Source organism: Pyxicephalus adspersus, chromosome 3, assembly GCF_032062135.1.
Source record: "Pyxicephalus adspersus chromosome 3, UCB_Pads_2.0, whole genome shotgun sequence".
NCBI classification, from domain to species: domain Eukaryota; kingdom Metazoa; phylum Chordata; class Amphibia; order Anura; family Pyxicephalidae; genus Pyxicephalus; species Pyxicephalus adspersus.
This window is the reverse complement of record NC_092860.1, coordinates 126181839-126197435: the sequence shown is the minus strand read 5'-3', so window position 1 is coordinate 126197435 and position 15597 is coordinate 126181839. Positions and strand designations below refer to the sequence as shown.

Below are 15597 nucleotides of genomic sequence, written 5' to 3'. Positions count from 1 at the left end.
CACAACATTGTGCATTGTATTGTGCTGTAATATTGGGATGCAATTACAAATGTATTGTGTATGCCTCGGCACACGCACAGTTTTGGTATGAATGGCCCCTTACTGTCTACTCTGCACAGTCTTGTGTGCTATGTTTGAACTATTAAAATACAGGGAAAAAAAAGACAGAACCTCATTAGTTGCTTACAGAAAAACCTCTTCACTTCCCTCTTCCCTGCTTGCACTCCAGTCTTATAAATGAATGTAGAGACAAAATAAATGTCATTATGAAATGTCCTTTAAGTTGTATTAGTCGTCCTGTTCGCCTACCCAACCTTTCCTGGCTCTCCTTCAATTCTTCATACCAGAGGCACTTACTGTTCACTTGTCTGCCATCCCACACATTCTTATAAAGCTGTGATTTCCATTCTATGCCAGATTTCTCCTCAGATATTAGTGAGGTGGGAGGAAAGCTGCGACATTGTGTTCATTAGCAGAATGTCGTTTCTCTGATCCTATAACTATATGTAACAAAAGATTGGGATTTGAGTAACTTTCAACAAGAGGAACCACTGTTCTAAAAGAATGGAAATTGTCAGTTTATATTTCAGTTGGTGGCAGGCTGTATTTTGTGGTATGCACTTTTTAAAGTCGAGATTGGGATTATTTTTTTTTTTTTTTTTTTTTTTTTTTTTTTTTAACATTCTCAGGTGGTGAATTAACATTTTTTCCTTTAAAACACATGCACCTGGAGGATTATCCTGCAGGGAGAATGTTGGCTGAATGTCAGAGTAACCGCTTTATAAATATAGAATGGTTAATCTCTATAAATTTGTAAGCTCCCCGGGGCAGGGCCCTCTCCTACTGTCATGGTCGGTGTCTGTCATTTGCAAGCCTTATTAATTATACAGTGCCGCGTAATATGTTGGCACTAAATAAATCCTTAATATTATTAATAATAATTTAACATGCATTCCTATTGACTTCCATTGTAAGTGAATGCAGGCCAGAAGCAGCAAAAAAGGCTCAAGATTTTTACACCTGGGCATTAGTCGGTATGCCTAGAAACTTTAGGCATAACTATATTAGCCTCCAGTGATGGGACATCTGAAAGCTCTAACATCACTTGGTCTTTGTCCAGGTTCAGATCTTTAGACTTGATTGGCTAAATGTCAGTCCTGCAGGAAAAAAATACCTTTTCAATTTGAGGTTAAAATTACTGAACAAGCAATGTACAAACTCTATAACCTAGCATGTGTATATTGGCCCCTGATGTCATACAGCAGTTTGCTGCAGTGAGTCACAAAAGGACTTAACACAACAGCTGCCATATCCTATCGAGGAGGATGTAGCGGGATGCCTCCTGCTTGTCCTACGCCCTCCTCTTTCCATAGAACTGAACAGTGCTGTGTGTACAGTGCTTATTATTTCTGATATCACTGGAAATAAGTAAGATAATTTCCAGTTACAGAAATGTTACATCTGCATGCAGCTTTAAAAATATTTTTTTCCCATATTTACAGTCTGCTTCCTCCTGTTTTATTATTTTTCATTTTAAACCTGTAGAGGTGAAATATCTGTGCACAGAGTAGGCAATGCAAGCTGAACTATCACTGAACTGAATAATAGATGAGTCAATGCTGATGGAGATGGCAGGTGGTAAAACAATTGTAAATACCAGTATGTGTGCGCCTCCAAGTCCTGGTAACAGATGAGCAGTTGACAAGTAAGTGAGGGAAGTAACAAGGATCGAGGAGATCGAGTGTAGTAACCTTATTGTTCAATGTAAAAAAAGACAACTGATCTGTTTTCTTCAAAGGATAACTATATATATATCTGTGTTGATCGCTTTTTTATTTTGTATGCCTTTTTTCTATATTTCCTATATATACACAAACCATACTAGCATGTAAAAGTAATGTTGACAATAAACGGTAACGCTACAATTTTTAAACATAGATATGTAAAGGAAAATTGGTTTAACTGAGCGCAGTAGCAGTTTAATTGTTTGTCCCATCCCCTGTCGCTTTCAGATTTTCTGGCCAACTTGGTTTGAAAAATAAGTATGGTTGTTACCATAAATAAGATCCTTATTAGCATACACAAAGCCACCAGTTTGAAACCTGATTTGGATGGATTAAATTTCATAAGAGAGGCTTCACATTGCATATTTCTCAGATTTGCCAGCAATTATACAATTTGATTTTAGTTTTTGTGCTGATTATAAGAACCTAAAGCTAAACTGAATGTGTTGGGTTGTGAACTTCTATCACACTCTTGCTGAATATGGCACAGTCTTACCTGTTTGCAGGTGCCCTGCAGCGATTACAGGTCTAGGATCCTGTCGCTGGCCCTCTATACAGAATGTACACCAGACTTCTGGGTCCATGGTGCTTCTATTTGGAATTGGTTGGCCACTGATGACCCAACTTGTCCTCAGGCCAAGCTCTACAAAACACAGCACACACACAGTGCAGTGATCTAAAACAAAAATCCACCAGGAGTCACAGCTTTCTTCTCTTTTTAGAACTTTCTATATTGTCCTACACACAATTGTTAGGTTTAAACTTGCAGTAGATGGTGATGTAGGGTAGTACAAGCAGTGTGATAAAAAGATCTGTATTATAGTAACATTTTTGGAAAAGAATCCAGTTTAAATGATTAGTGTCACATAACCCTACTACTTATAACCTTTTCACGACACAAGCCCTGGGATTTCCAGAACTGACTTAGAACTTATGTAGTAAAAAGTATTTAAATTTCAAAATATAGTAATCATTTTTGTTTCTCTTTTCGTCAACAGCAAGTTACTGGTAGAAGCTTTGGTGACAAAGATTTTCGTACGGGACTGGAAAATGGAATCCTGCTCTGCGAGTAAGTCCATTTCATATTTTTATTCCTAATAGATGAACAATGTTCATATTGCTGAAGACAATTTTTAGAGTTGTCAACAGAACAAAGGGTAATGGGAATTCTTCTAAAGTACTACACGCCTGTTCTGGGTACAACTGTCTTTAGGATAGCCTTTGAAGATTTTTTTTCTCATGCTCTTGTGTGCACATATTGAATACTGTTGACATATAGAAATTGTTGTAAAAATTTGAATAGTCAATATTAGGTTGCTGTAGACCACTGAATCCAGGGTTCTCAACAGAAAGAATAATTGAAGCTTATCTTTTGGCTCCCTTATCAGACTTAAAAGGTATTGAAACTATTGGATGAATATCACTGTTGGTCAACTAGCATCTTAGGTGTTGAACTCTTATGACATTCTCCATATTTCTCTATAGTTAAAGGCTAAACTCCAGATAAATGGCTACCTACACAGATACAGGAGATGTTTTACCTGCAAAATTATTTGCATTTGATACAATCCAGTCCTAAGAATTGCCCCACCGCTCCACAAAGCCCCGTTTAGCAGGGCAAAATATTTTTTTTGATAATTTTAGGTAAGGAGAAGCTACACACTTAGGTCTTTATCTCTTCTTTTCATGCTGCTTTTTCCTTCTGGTATTGCAGCAAGATTGGCTTCTTGTGCTGCTCCCTCTTCCCATGTGCAACAATATTTGGGGCATTTAAAATAAATCTTTTACTAATGCAGCAGAATTCAGCTTTTAGATCACATTTTTAGCTGAAAAAAAAGAAAGAAAAAGGACTTCATATATTATGCTTTCCCCCCCGTGCAAACTTTTGCTGACCATGACCTGGTGGGGCTCACATTTATGTATATGCCATATATATAGATTATATTTATATACCATGTGTTCATTGTTTGATCATCACACTGTTAGTAGGAGTATGAATAAACAGTCTGTATGAAAATCTGAACATACCAAAGGTTTCGGCACCATTAACTCTTGCAGAAGAATTAAACATAGAAGAACTACAGTCTTCCTAGTGACCTCTCTCATACCTGGCCTGTCATAACACAACTGAGCGGCGAGAGGACCCCGTTTCATGTTTTCATTTTGAATCATGGCAAGTTTAACCAAATAATTCTGACCAGATACAGCACACCTTCAAAGCATTCCACATACTAGCATATTCTAAAGATCAGACATTCCGTGAGCATTTGTCCTTATAAACCTAAAATTGGAGTCATAACTCATCAGTGGGGAAGGTAAGGATATGAAAAATGTGACCGTAAAAAAAGGGACCCCAGCTGTATTATCATGTTGTGGAAGAAGAGTGTTTAATCTTTTTTTTATATTTATTGGACAAAAACATTTAACCTTCTTTACTTAGTTAATACATTGGTAATCATTAAAAATAAAAGAACATATTTTTTTTAAAGATTCTGTAATTGATTAATGAGAGCAGTAACACATTTCCTGTCCGAAATTATTAGCAACACCCAGTATCAGTTCTGTTAGGTCCCATAGAAAGCCAATATGGCAACTTAGGGAATGCAAAGTGAGAAAACTATTGGAAATATTAGTATGCCCTATATACCTCTTCCTCAGCCCTCTTTTTGTTTTTTTTTTTTTACTTGAATCACAGATTAGGACTAATGGAGTAAATTGTCCATGCAAGTGTGCAACCACAACCGCCTTAAAATGATGTACTTTATAAATATTTGTTATATACAATTTATTAACACATTATAAATCCAAAAGTTTGTGAACCCCATGGCAAGTATACCTAGCTTGTGTTTGTTTGGTATTCCGTTTCAAAATTGTGGGCATTTATTAGTTGTACAGCTTCTAAGAGGGTTCTTCCAGTAGATTTTGAAAAATGTTGTGCCCATTCAGAGTTTTTATAGTTCAGATACTGATGTTGGATGAGTAGACCTGTCTGACAATGGGCATTCTAATTCATCCCAAATGTGTTTTGATACGGGCTGAGGTCAGTACTTTGTGAAGGCCTTTCAGGATCATTTACATCAAACCTCATCAAAGCATGTCTTGACGTGGCTATGTGCACGGAGGCACCATCCTTTTGGAACAACCCTGCCAATTAAAGGATATTACTGTAGGATTTTATTTAATAATGCATTTATATAGAGCTGGCATCTTCCACAGCATTTTGCTTAGTCCATAGCCATTTTACTAGCCTGCCAGTGTATTTTAAAACCTAGGAGTAAGCTGGAGGGCCCATGTAAATACAGAAACCAAGTCATACATACCCATGCATGTAGTGATTTGAACCAGCGCCCTAGCCACACCAATCTACTGTGCTGTCCATGGGTTTAATTGGTTCCACCCAAAATAATCTTGGTATGTGGGCTGTGTTAGAAAGATAGGACTTTAAGAAACAGAAAAGCAGTCTGATTTTTAAAGCTGCATATAAAGAAATCAAATAAAATACATTTTTGTTCTTACCAAAGATATAACTCAATTAAATTTAAAAAAAATGAATGTGTGTTTTCATATAATATTGTAGGTAATGATAGAGTAATGTTATCTGGTCATTGTAAATCTGAATAATGCCTAGGGGCAGTGCTGCAGTTCAGTACCATACTCTTTAGAACAGTATGTTCAGTGCAGGTTGTGCTTTCCATCTTATATGGGTGACACATGGCATATATTTAGCTGCACTCTTGTCCGCCTTTTTTCTAGACTGATAATTTGCTGGCAGCGTAGGTGGGCTGCTGTCTTTTTGGTATATTTTTTTTGTTTATTTGCGCAAGTTTTCTCTTTTTTTAAAGCTGTAATCTTGGTGCAATTAGTACATGTAATTAGAGACTCTCTTGGTTCATAGCATTCATTGAGATCATGAATCAAGCAGGTCTAGAGCTGGCATGCAGCCACGAATTGGGAGCGGAAATATTTGAGCTGTAATAGTCTGTCTTTACATTTGTGGCTTTAGTTTGTAGTTTAATTAGGTCTTTGAGGTAATTTACTTCCAAGGATGGATATCAGAATTCCAGAAGGGTTTTTGGAGATAATCTGGAGTCCTGTTTTATTTCTGGTGGTTCCACTGCTAAAAAACCGGGAAACACTTTTATTAATTGGGGATCTTTATAGTTCATGGATTTTGAATGGACTGCCAACTGGCAGTATAGTTTTTTTATAGAATGTACCTATTCTGATATCATATAAAGCTCTTATTATTGATACACTAATGTATAAAGATTTATAGGAAAATACTGTAATGATGTAATAGCCATTTATTCATCAGTTATGATTCATTTTGGTAATAGGTTTTTAAAGAGGACCAGTGGAAACAATATCCATAAAATACAAGCAGAGGTCCAAGGGGGGATAGTTCATTGTATTGTGGAGCTTCTCTTGGTATCTCTTTGTTTTCCCATGTCAGAGCTATCCAGCTAACAACAGGTAATATAACCCCACTCTATATATTATCAAGAAGCAGAGATGGCATATTTGCAGAGTGAATCCAACAGAAGTAGGGAGATCCTTGCAATACAGGTTCTCAGGCACACCTTTCTCACCAGTAAGAATAGAAAAGCTACGGACACACGTCCAATGGTTCTCATCGATAATCGGCTTTGGCGATATCGGACTAGAATCTGGCGTGTGTACAGCGCCCGTCTGCCATCGTCCGAACGACTGTCCTGGCGGATCTACAGACGATGGACGACGAGTGATTGTAATGCAAAGGAAGTTGGAGAGCGTGCAGCGGGATGCCTCTCCGTTGTTCTCCCCCTCCCCTCTCTATAGAGCACAACGGAGCTCTATGTACAGCAAACGTTTATGCATCTTTAAGTCTTTTGTGGTTGGAAAGGATCGTGACAGATCCTTTCCAACGACAATATTTGCAGGTGTGTATGTATGTGGCTTAAAGCTACATGGCAATGATATTATCTAATCCCCCTCAAACATTTTTGAGATGAGCAGTCACAGGCACAGTGCCTATTTATCCTATGCTGCACATATACAGTCATGAGCCATTTTTTGTAGGGGGCATTTATAAATAAAGGTGCATTTTACAGGGTACTGCTCAGGCACAGTTAACATTGTACATGTTCCCTATAAGATGGCAAATCTTTATTTTTCTTAAAATTCAAGTCCACTTTAAGAGCTTCATGTTTGAGGAAAGGTAAAATGTACTACAGCTGACAAAAGCAGATTTGTTGTTTTCACTAAATGAAGTTTAGAACTTAACCATAGCAATACACATCCTTTCTTCATGCTCCATTACAATAATAGAATGAGGTCTTTGGCATTTTCTGGATGCACTTCATTCATTAACCGAGAAAAAACTTGGAATTACCGCTCTGTGTTTAATACAAACTCAGCCTCAGTAAAAGACATGTTGGTTAATCCACAAAGAAAATTGGCAGAGAGTAGTACTAAAGATGAATAGAGCTAACAGTAATAATGTGGCATTGTTTTGCAGCTGTACAATCTCTGTACATGTTACTTGTTTAATCCCAGAGCCTACACAGGTTTTGCTCCTACACCTCTAAATGTATACACCCTGTTTTCTTATACCAAATCTTGATGCATCTGCAAATATAACCTTGAACTCAGTAGTCCAAATCCACCATAAAGTTCTTTTTTCCAGTAAAATCTAAAAATCTATGAAAATGTAAGAGTGCAGTGATGGAACACATAAGTGTGTGAAGTGGAATTGCTTGGCTGTTGGCCGAGGCTGACTTGGACTTGTTTTGAGTGAATATAAATGATATGTAATCATTAAACTATACAGTATGTCTGAAATGCTGATGAGCTCCCCCTTTGACTCTAACCCCTTCTAACTAATCGCTAACCAATAAAACAAAACAAAATGTTCTATCTTCTATCTGATGGGTTCTTCTTTAAATGTGTACATCACTACTCATCTAACATGTACACTTTCTTTTAGACACCACTTGTAGAAATTTGTGAGTGACATCAGTTCAAGGGAAAAGTAGAGTACTGGCGGGCATGGATTAGCCGGGCACCACAAAAGAGGGAGCTATCTAGGGACCTTGATGCTGGAAAAAGGTCAAAATTTACATCCACAATGGGAAAGTGGGAGAGAGAAGTGAGCATGAGTTTTCACCCAGAGAAGGGGTTTAGGACTTTACAACTTAACATGTAATAGATCATACCCATAAATTACAATCTAGCTACTACAAAACTGCTACATTGGCCTTTTTTGGTCTCTCTGTAGAACAGTTTTCGAACTATGGTTTCGATAATTAAAAAACACAACTTTTTATTAGCTAAGCAATGGCAGTGGGTGTTATAGGCCTCCTTAGACACATAATTTAGGACAGTTTTGGGATGTAGCTTAAGAAGTAGACTTTTAAGGGTCTAAGCCATTGCTGCTAAATATCTGACCCTCATAAAAATGTGGTTCCAATAGTTTGAAAATATGATTGGAGAGAGGTTGTTTTCTTTAGTAGTAATTTTTAGACATGAAGTTGTTTTGGACATTCCTGAACATAAAAATATTTGGCATATCTTTCTATTGTGTCCATGCCAGTTTACTTAAGTAGTGCTTAGACTCGTATTAGCTTTAACTTTTAACTGGAGTGTGTACTGATTCATTTATTTCATATCTTTTGTGTACTAGATATAAATGTCGTAAAATAGGAATTAAATGTTAACAGAGCACATTAAACATTACGGAACAAATAAAATGTTAAAAAGAAAGAAAGATGCCTATTGGCACTTTATAAGGACTCTTTAGCATTACGTAAAGGGCATTGAAAAATTGCCTGGAATAAAATTGAAATGAAAGTAATTTTAAAGATCTACAGGTTGCATTTACGATCTTCCCTAACAGACTTTGCTCTTTACAAGACTAATGTGGAAGTTCGGAGAACATGCACAAAGTGATTATATATGTCTTTTTATTCAGGATCACCCTGGGAAATAACACTTAGAAGTGTAGACTTCTCATGCTGTACCAGCTCATGTCTAGCCAAAAATGTAAAGCTATAAAGGGATTAAGCATAACCTGAACAAAAAAGGGTAGAAAGTAATGTACGTGCTAGACTCCTTACTTCCATGTTCCAGTAAGGAAATTAAACACAGCGGCTTGTGGATGAGGTATAAAGAGGAATAATTAACCTACAACTCCTTTTTAAATTCCACATATATGTTCAGTTTCATCACTCACTTTTGCAGCTGTGTGCAATGGATAGATGGTCCTGGCATAGAGAATGGTAGGTATTTCATAGGAAAAATGGTTTATTTTTTCATGCTTTTTTCTCTCCTTTACTGGAAAATGGCAGGAGGAGGTTTACATTTAAAATACTGGCTGAGCTAATTTATTCTGTTTATCTCGGTAAGACCCACTGTGATTTAGCTTCACATCTCAGAATTTCTCTAGGGTCATTTTAGACGTACAGTAATGCTTTTCTCTGTAATTTAAAGCTACATAAAGTTAGGAAGGTGTTGTACATGCTTCCTTACAGAATACTTGTGACAACATTTGTGTAAAGTTATTCTCCCATAGGGATAAGGGCATTTGTATGTCTTTCAGAGTAAACCCATATACACACATGAACTACATACAAACCCCATACAGATGGGATCCTGGCTGAAAATATAAACATAGTTTTTATTATTATTGTGATCAACACTAGGTGTCCCTTATCTTGGACATTAGGTGTCTATCCAGTGTCCATGCTTATTCCACATTGTCCTTAACAGTACAGGGTTTGGTGTCCTAGTACACAAAATGGAAACATGTCTTCACTGAGTAAAGTTATTAAACACTTTTGCAACTTTTGTTTTCTTGCAACCCAATATAGCTCAGATATGTATCTATACTCTTTGATTAAGTTATTTTCACATCCAGTATTTTGTAAATGTCTTGACTATAAAGCAAAAGTGGGCATGTGTCAGATCACCATGTGTGTTTATGCCACTATAATACAAGCCAAACTATTCCCAGGGTAATGAACATATAACATTGAAAATGTATGTATTGTGCATTAATGTATACATATTAGAGATTTGGCTTTAGAATTTGTACATTTACTAAAATTATGTTTTAACTGATATGCAATTAATAGTGTACATTCTGTGTTGGGTTGGGTATCAGACCTTCTGAGTTGAGTTAGTACAGAGTTCCTGCTGCCATGTAGATTTCTTGTTACTGGGAAAGAAAGTAATAGAAAAAAACCCTAATAGGGGTTAAGCAATAAAATCTGGGCAGAGGTTTGAACCACTTTTCTTGCTGTCCATAGCTCTAGGGTCTAACCCTTTCTTATATATCCTATAAGTATGATCCATAGGCCTTTGCAGAGGAAGGAACCTGTCTGTAGTTCTAAGCAAATATTAATATTCCAGCTGCTATTTTACTTAGATGGATTACAAAAGAATCCACAGTAGTTGTGTCATGCCATGTCTATTTATTGGAATACAGATCTCCCCCACTATTGTACAGATAGGTGTTTGGAGCAGTCAACTTTTATTTAATATTATATGACCTTTTCAACTTCCCTCAGTGTTTAATGGCCTTAAGGTTTATGGAAACTGCTGCTGAGTGTAGAACATCATGGCTTCCACAGCTTTGTTTCCTTTTCGCAGCTTCCTGTTAACAAATCCCTGATAATGTCTGCTCTGCAAACCCCAAGGCAGGTAAAGAATAAATCATTTAAAGACTTGTCTCATCATAGGTTGAATATTCTCAGGTGTTCTTGCAGATAGTGAAAACTGATGCTAGAATGAACTTGCCTTCAGTAAATGTGACCAAAACTGTCAGAACATCTCCTTGGGAACAAATATCTTGGTGTATAACCTGTTTGTGCTTCCGCTATGCTCTGATGCTCACCTTTACTTAGGGATTTAATGAGTAAGCAAAGATAAATTAAAAGATTTTACAATATCGGACTCATGGATTATGATGGTTCTGGGTGCCCTTAGTCCACAATGATTTTTTTTACCCCATTTGCAGGCGTTGCATACCTTTTTGACTTTTTACAGTAAGCTGTGGCTGCAAAAACCTGGCAGCACCCAGGCCTTATGTACTGTATATGTCGACCCCTAAACAAAAATTAATACTTAATTGTAAAGAACTTACAGTTACTAGCTAAAGATTGCTAGAAGGCTGTGGTATAAAAGAGACCAATAAAATACATGTGTACAGGATCTGTTAGATGGGTTACCAAGAGGAATGGCATGATTAACTATTATCTGTCATTTGGATCTGTGCTCTATTGAAGAGGTATGCTGTATGACGAAGGTTTGGTATAGTTTTGGATGCCCAGGTCCCCAGTTTGTGCTGTAGTTTGTTTTCTGTACTGAAGCAGGGAACAGCAGTTGAAAACCCTTTGTTTAGCAGGACATCCAGCACTTCCAAAAGTGAATGGCAGAAGATTCCTTAGCTCTAGTGTGTGACCTGAGGTCTAGGTGACTGGATGGGTAAGTATACAAGGATCACATTTAGGCATTGGGGTTATACTCTTTATACATAGTGTATTTTAAATGGTACCCCAAAACACTTCCAATGCACACCTGCGTTACTATGTAGATCAGGGGTGCCCACACTTTTTTGGTTTGCAAGCCTACTTTTAAAATGACCAAGTCAAAATGATCTACCAACAATAAAATCTTGGACCTAAACTCTACCGCACACAGGAGTTATTATTTTTAAAGGCAGGGCTCCGCGATCTACTCACGTTGCCTTTGCAATCTACCTGTAGATCACGATTTACCTGTAGATTGAAATGAATGCACATTAAAATTAATAAATTGACTTTCCTAGTTCAACATTTCCATAATAGACCATACAGGTGAGAGCGTGGCTTTAATAATCTTCTTTTCTATTGGGCACAATATTATAAGACAAATATAAAATACTGGTCATTCAACTCACTTCCTGTGAGCCTATGATGTTAAGGATTTGCCCCGAATTCAAAAAGTGTCATTCTTTAATCAGTTGCAGCATTTGGGACTGGAGAGATAGTGTTCTGTGGAAAAGGACTTCCTAAAGTACAGAGCTAGCTGTCCTGTCCTCTTGAAGAACACTTCCCTAAAGGGACACTTCTCTCGCTCCTTGCAGTACAAAGATGCCCTGTGTCAAGAGAATGACAGTTGAAGTTTTTTTTCTGTAGTCTAGGTGGTGTTGTGTATTTCCCTTTACCACACCTTTATACCTTTACTATCCTAAATTTTAAAATTAGATAATCTGACATTTCTACGTGAATATTACATAAAATAGTAAGCCTGTATGATGTTCTATTTGGGATGAAAGCTGTATCCAAAAGATAATAAAAATCTCTGTAGACTACACCAGTCCAGTCTTTGTACAGTTACTGTGTATGCAGTATAATATAACATAAAAGTATGGTAAATATTTGGGGCAATTAAAAGTGACATCCGACTGAAAGTAGGCACGCACATGGAAAATAATTTTAAAATGGGTGGGTTGCTTTTGAAGGAATCATTAAAGCGTAGTGAGTAGTATTTTCATGAAGTGTAATATAATTCTGTATTTTTGAATTGTATGATCACATCTCTGATCCAATTATAAACTGATTCCTGTATGAGTGATTGTTTTGCTCTGTTGCTATGTCTTTCACAAGCATCTGTACTGAGTTTGTAAGTTGTAAACAGGGAAAGATCTCAGACATCATAAGCATCAAAGTAGCTTCATAGAATCAAATAGTGAGCGTAAATGCATTGAATGCATCTGAGACCTTATAAAAGTCAATGGCGAGAATCAGAACAGCAGCATGTAATAGTCTAATACCCTGAAAAACTCTTATTCTTCAGCAAAGTCTTTGATGGTCCCTGGCACCTGACATTTAATAATAAAAATTGTGTTACCTTATTAAATGATTTATGTAAAAAAAAAAATGTTTCCCATCTGCTCTGCCCCTTATTACTTTTCTTCTAAAACTGTGAGCTATGTCACATCCTATATGGGTTGCCCTTGTGACTTTTGCACTCTACAGTGTTATCTCAAGCTATTTGATCAGCCTCTTTAGATGACCTCTGCCGACTACAAAATGCCTACCCCCATGGTATGGACAAGAGAGGGGCTGTTCAGTAGTCATTACTCATTTCCTTTATAGGGTTACAACAGTTCTCCACCAAAGATACAGATTGATAAGTAAACATTATACTCTGAAGATGAAGTGTGTTACTGATCACAATGTAAAAATAAGAAAAAATCAGGAAATATTAATGCAGCCTGAACATCTAGGGACTAGTATGCTACCATATTTTTGTATCTCTAGTATAGCTTTTTCTTTAAGTATGACATTTTCTGTGCAGTTAAAAAGATCATGGCTGCAGCTGCTGAAAATTAACCTTTTTGCTTTATTCTTCATTAATGCACCACATATCCAGTAATTTTAATGAGAACTGCAATTGATAAACAGCTGAACGAGCTGTTGTCTAGGTTTGTTGTGTAATTGCGCGCTTTGTGTTAAATGCTGTTCATTTTTTGAGGTTTCACACAGTGCCCCAGAATATCCCAAGCAAACGGTGGAAAAATACCAAATGTGGATGATTAGCTTGGACTGAATTAGTCTATTTATTACAGTTGAGACTAATACATTTTTGCACTCACATTCTTTTGCCAGGATACAAGACCTGTCCGTCTGCCAATGCATGGCTTACTGCTGCCCCTACATAGAGCTCTCTTTTTAAAGAAATCTGGAAAGATTGATGTCATAGTTGGACAGATAAGTTTTAATCAGAACTGAATACATTCTAAAGCAAAAGCCCACAGCCATATAAGACTAATCATTTTAAAACTTTAAATTGCTCTTTTTGTGTGATGAATTGAAATGCAAAATAACAAATATGCAGTTAGTCTTTTTTATGATCTCCAGCCACGTTGCACACACAGGTAGGTGACAACCCTATTACTTTATCAGTATTCTTTGTCCCATGCTTGGGGCAGCACGGTGGCTTGCATGACCCCCCCCATGTGCTTGCGTGAGTTTCCCCTAGGTACTCTGGTCCTCCCACATTCAAAAAACATGCAGTTATGTTAATTGCCCCCTCCAAAAAATTGGCCTTAGACTGTATTAAAGACATATGACTTAGTGACATGACTATGGACATTGTACAGCGCTGCATAATATGATGCTGATATATAAATCGTGTATAATAATAATGCCTGTCTTTTGGTCAATACAGAAGCAGTGATATGCTTTCACATCCACAGCATTTCTTCTGTTTTGAAATCCATGGTTTAGTTGTGTACTTTTCTGTAATAAACAAGTGCAGCAATATGGTGTTGGTTGAGTCTTTTGGTTTTCTGTTATTTTTTCAATTTAGTGAAACACTTTTTGTTGGGTTTATATGTGGTTGGGTCTAAGAGACTGCAATATGTCACTCATTAGTAGTAATCCCATGGTACCTTCATGGGAACCATGACTTTTACTTTTCTGATCCCTATGCTATGCTATAGACATCTACAAGGATACTTGCCTTTTCATTCCTATGAAGTGTCATTAATTACAGGTCACTTTGAATACTGTCATTGTATTAAGAAAAAAGCAATTGTGATCTGTGCCCAGAGGTCTTGTTATAATGTGTTACAGTTGCTATTTCCTTCCTTCCTTCGTTGCCTGGAAAGATTTCCAGCACATTGAAGTCTCAACTCTTCAGACAGTTCAGTCTCCACAGCTGTGATTAGAATTTGTGAGAATATCCAAGAATGCAAAGCTTACTGACCCCATCCTATCAGACTATTTGTTGCTGTGTTTTCAGAAAGCAGTGCGAGTTATCATGGTTTCCTAATCGTCCTCCGAGAACATTTCCAACAGAGTTAGATGACATTGGCAAAGCTGAATTAATGACTGTGACTATGCCAAATCCAGCTGCTTTTTCTACTTCTCAACAATTAAGGAAGAATCTGTTCTAGTACTTAATCCACATCCAAAAGGAACATTCCCACCACACCTAAAACTCCTGTGTCTCTCTATATAAAATATACTAAGTAAAAAATGGGGTGTCGCAGCTCACAACCGTCCATCCCTTGGGGTCAGCATATTGGTATTTGGGGCTTTGTGCTAAAAAAAAATGGAAACAAAAATGTGTGCTGCCATTAACCTAAAACATAACCCCTACAATAACTTAGATATCCTTATCTGCATTGAAATATTTTACATTAAAACCCTTCTTTCTCCGCATATGCCATTTCTTAAATGTAATATTTTGTTTTGAGTGCTGAGGTTTCTGTTTTAAAATTCCGAAAACCTTGCATCTCTGATATAAAGATCAGTAAAGTAGCACCTACTTGTTAATTTCAGTAATAAAAAGTGACTAACTAGATTTCAGTTTGTTGTAGCATTGTCATTATTATTTGATTTTGATTGGTTGCTGTAGGTTACTTCTCCCATGTCTTCATTAAATTGGACATGGAGAAACAAAGCAGATTCTTTTTGCATTTAGAACAATGGTATGCATTTAGAACAATGGTAGGAAGTAATTCCTAAACTCCCAACACTGAACCTCTCTTATTTGTTCCATTATTTGGTCTAAGTGTACCAATAAGACTTTTTTACATATCTGTTAATCATGTTGGAAATTTAGAGCTGTCCTGTGCTCCCAGAAGTGTTACTTCAAGGAAACTTCTCGGCTCTCCCTGTTCTTCCCCAGAACTAGAGATATGTTGCGGAGAGTGTAGGTGTTTTATAGATCAGCAAAACCACTTTGATTTTAGTCTGCAACAGAAAATGAATGTCTGCTAGGATCAATAGGTATTTGCAGGATTTTTTAAATATTTTAAACTTAGGTGGGAAAATGGTAAATA

The 15597-nt window shown here is 36.9% G+C and overlaps 1 protein-coding gene across 1 annotated transcript in view; it reads left to right on the top strand.

The window, feature by feature from the left end:
• LIMCH1 (LIM and calponin homology domains 1) overlaps positions 1-15597 on the top strand; it is a 154835-nt gene that overhangs the window by 54536 nt on the left and 84702 nt on the right. The window contains exon 2 of the mRNA XM_072406868.1: positions 2783-2853. Within this exon, the coding sequence (XP_072262969.1) occupies positions 2783-2853 (71 nt within the window). The remainder of the gene's footprint in view (positions 1-2782; positions 2854-15597) is intronic.